Source organism: Panicum hallii, chromosome 5 (assembly GCF_002211085.1).
Source record: "Panicum hallii strain FIL2 chromosome 5, PHallii_v3.1, whole genome shotgun sequence".
NCBI lineage: Eukaryota > Viridiplantae > Streptophyta > Magnoliopsida > Poales > Poaceae > Panicum > Panicum hallii.
In genome coordinates, this window is record NC_038046.1 from 53,448,560 (window position 1) to 53,451,595 (window position 3,036).

The 3,036-nt window shown below is 48.9% G+C and overlaps 1 protein-coding gene across 1 annotated transcript; it reads left to right on the forward strand.

The window, feature by feature from the left end:
- The first annotated feature begins 1,479 nt into the window (after positions 1-1,479).
- On the forward strand, positions 1,480-2,062 carry LOC112892104. The gene is made up of 2 exons (XM_025959181.1): positions 1,480-1,661; positions 1,753-2,062. The coding sequence occupies exons 1-2, from the start codon at positions 1,544-1,546 to the stop codon at positions 1,935-1,937; spliced, it is 303 nt and encodes a 100-aa protein (XP_025814966.1). The 5' UTR covers positions 1,480-1,543; the 3' UTR covers positions 1,938-2,062.
- Positions 2,063-3,036: the final 974 nt, after the last annotated feature.

Below are 3,036 nucleotides of genomic sequence, written 5' to 3' on the forward strand. Positions count from 1 at the left end.
AGCTGCTCCGTACTCTCACGGCTATACTCAGCATGCATGGTCGATGGAAGCTTCTGTACACGGTGGTCTATTCGGTGTGCCGGACTGGGATGACTGGGAGGGCGGCTCCGTCACTTGGTCGGAGTTGGTGGGCGGCGGCGCCGGGCCTGACATCATTGGTCTCTCCCAGATGTATGACGCTCCAGGTGCACAGTGCCAGGATGATCCGTTCACGCCAGCACCTCCTCCGCCTCGTCCTCACCGTGATCCAGATGCATTCACGTACTCAGAGGGCCACATACGCCGACGGCCTAGGACCAGGGGGGAGACAAAGAGAGCACGAGGTCCGGGACAAGCGGGGTAGATACTCCTGATTCGGTGGACTCTATAGATTTAAACTATTTTTGTATGATACTATTTTATTTTTATTTTTAATGGATTGATGTATCGTATTATCGTAATATTTGGATTCTACGTTGCAAAACGTTATCATTTAACCATCTTCATACGAGTTTTAGATACAGTAATCTTCTTCATAAAATTGAATTAAAATTTAATATGTATACAAAAGAGTATGGCGAATAAATGTTGTATTTGAAAAAAATGTATGAATTTAAAATAGTATGTAAAACAAGAATTCGAACAGAAAATAAGAAAATAAGAAAATAGGAACTTCCCGCCCGACGGACGGGCGGGATGCCTCAGGGGACTCAAACTTTTCTTATTCATGAAGAGGCCCTCGGGAGGGGCCTGGGAAAAATATTCGGACCTCCCGCCCATCCAACGGGCGGGAGGTCGCCGGCCCCACGCCTCCTGCCCTTTGATTGGGCAGGAGGCACCTATTTTTCGAAAATTTTCAAAACGGTACCTCTTTTTTAAATTTAATTTTTTATCCTTTTTAAAAAAACTCAGAAAAGGAGCCCGTTTGGCTGGGGAAAACTAACTCCGGCCCACGGATCACAACTGCGAACAAACACCGGATCATGTGGGCCTGCGGCGGACCGGAGACAGGCCAGTTTTTCTCATTTGGGCCAGGGATCACTCAGGCAGTCGGGCCCGTCGTCGCCATAGAAACAGCCCAACCATCGCTCGGCCTTGATGCTTCAAACTGATGACGTGCGCCTCCTCTCACTCTCAGCCTATCATGTCCGTCCGCGCATGGAGGAGAGGACGACAACGCCAATGCCGGCCAGGCAGACGACGACGACCGACGAGTCAACACTTGGGAACTGGGGAGTGGGCCTTGCCGCCGGTGGACACGACGGCAGCTAGCCGCAGCCTCTGACCGGGTTTTCCCTTGCTCACACGTTGCTCCGTGCGGTAGCGAGCTAGCTAGCGGACGAAGACCGTCAAGATCAAATGATCAATCCATTGTTGTATAGTACTTGCAATGCACCTCCGGCCAGTGGTCGTCTATGGTGTATGGTCCACTGGCGTTGACTCCACCGGACTCGAGTAGTATAAAAGGCGGTTAAGATATGACGATGGAGGAGACGAAGAGGAGGACTAATTGAGGAGGCTACCACTTAATCCTGGCACTGTTCAGAGTTGAGACCAGAGCACCATGAAGAACAAGCTCCCCTTGTGCCTCTCCTCCCTGCCGGCGATGCGCGCGCTGGTGGTGCTAGCGATCATACTGGCCATCGCCATCCCTTGCGCCGAGGTCCAAGCAGCAGCCCATGGTACGCAGCACGCACGCCTAACTGAACAATTAGCGGAGTGGTTAGTATTAAGTTAGTTGCTGACGATGGAACCTGTCACCTGCGCGTGCAGATGATGCGACCGTAGCTCATCCGGACGGGTCCCGTCGCGGCCGGTGGCCACCGGCGCCGTTTGGCAACCCCGCGCGCGGGTACGGCGTCCCGCCACCGCCGCAGCAGCTGGGGCGGCGCCTCTTGCACCGCGCCGTCGGGAGGTCGGGCGCCGGAGCTGGTAGGGACGACGTCTACAATTACTGATGCGTTGTTATCGATCACCACGTTGTGTAAATTGTTTTGTGCACTCGTGGACGACGCATGTATGGTCGATGGGTGAGTATATATAAATAATCCTCATTCAGCATCGCATGGTAATAATTAAGTCAGTGATGGAGCATTTCTTCCTTGGGAGGCTGAGAGCCTGAGACACAGCTTTGTTCAGTATCATCACCTTGCGCCTGATCTGATCCGCTCACATCGGAGGAAACATACGCACGTCAGTAACGAGCAGCACTGGATTATTAAATTCCGAAATGTTGTCTCCTGATGAATTCTCGGTATCTGGCGGGTCCGACTGCTCCTCTGACTCATAATAATCAACAAAGGGTGTCGCTCTCCGGTGACAGAAAAGTTCAGAGCTGCTCTCAACGAGAAGCAGCAGCTCGAGGGTATGGAGGAGAGGACGAGACCTCCCGAACGCCTAACGAGTCAAACTTGGCAATGGACATGCTCGAGAATGCTCGTGGACTACCGTGTGCACGCATGCAGGGTGTGAGTGCCGCAGCTTGGCATTATTTGCCCACAACGTGCTTCGTCGGACAGCGAAATCCACCATCAAGTGACATGAGATCAGTTGCACTACTCCGTATGTATATTTTGTGTCTCTATTGGAGTTGAAATGTTGACTTGCTAGGAAACTCCATAGGATTCTTCTTATCCTGGCATTCTCTATGGGTACGTTTGGTTCAGCTGTGAGCTGTGAAAAAGCTGCTATCAGATGCCTGCTGTGAAAAAGCTGAAAGTCGTTTGGTTCAAACTGCTGTGAGCTGTCGACTGTGAAAAAGTTATATATTATCTTTATGCAAATTGACAGTATACAATATTTTTTTGTGATGATCAAATTATTTTTCCTTTAGATCTTTATTTTATATATATAAAAATATTTGAAGTTAACTTTTTTTATTCTTTTTTATTTTTATTTTCCTATATATGAAAAAATCTTTATTTTCTTATATATAAAAAAGAATTGAAAGTGTATATACGTGGTCAATAGTAGGTGTGTAGTTTTCACAAATTCGGAAAAGCTGCAAAAGCAGGGTACAACCTGCTTTCAAATTTGTACTACAGGAAAGCAGCTTTT

Excerpts from the sequence above, each read along its gene's own strand:
- LOC112892104 (XM_025959181.1), top strand. The coding sequence starts at position 1,544 with ATGAAGAACAAGCTCCCCTTGTGCCTCTCCTCCCTGCCGGCGATGCGC. Across the intron at positions 1,662-1,752 it reads GGTCCAAGCAGCAGCCCATG|ATGATGCGACCGTAGCTCAT; the intron begins GTACGCAGCACG and ends CTGCGCGTGCAG.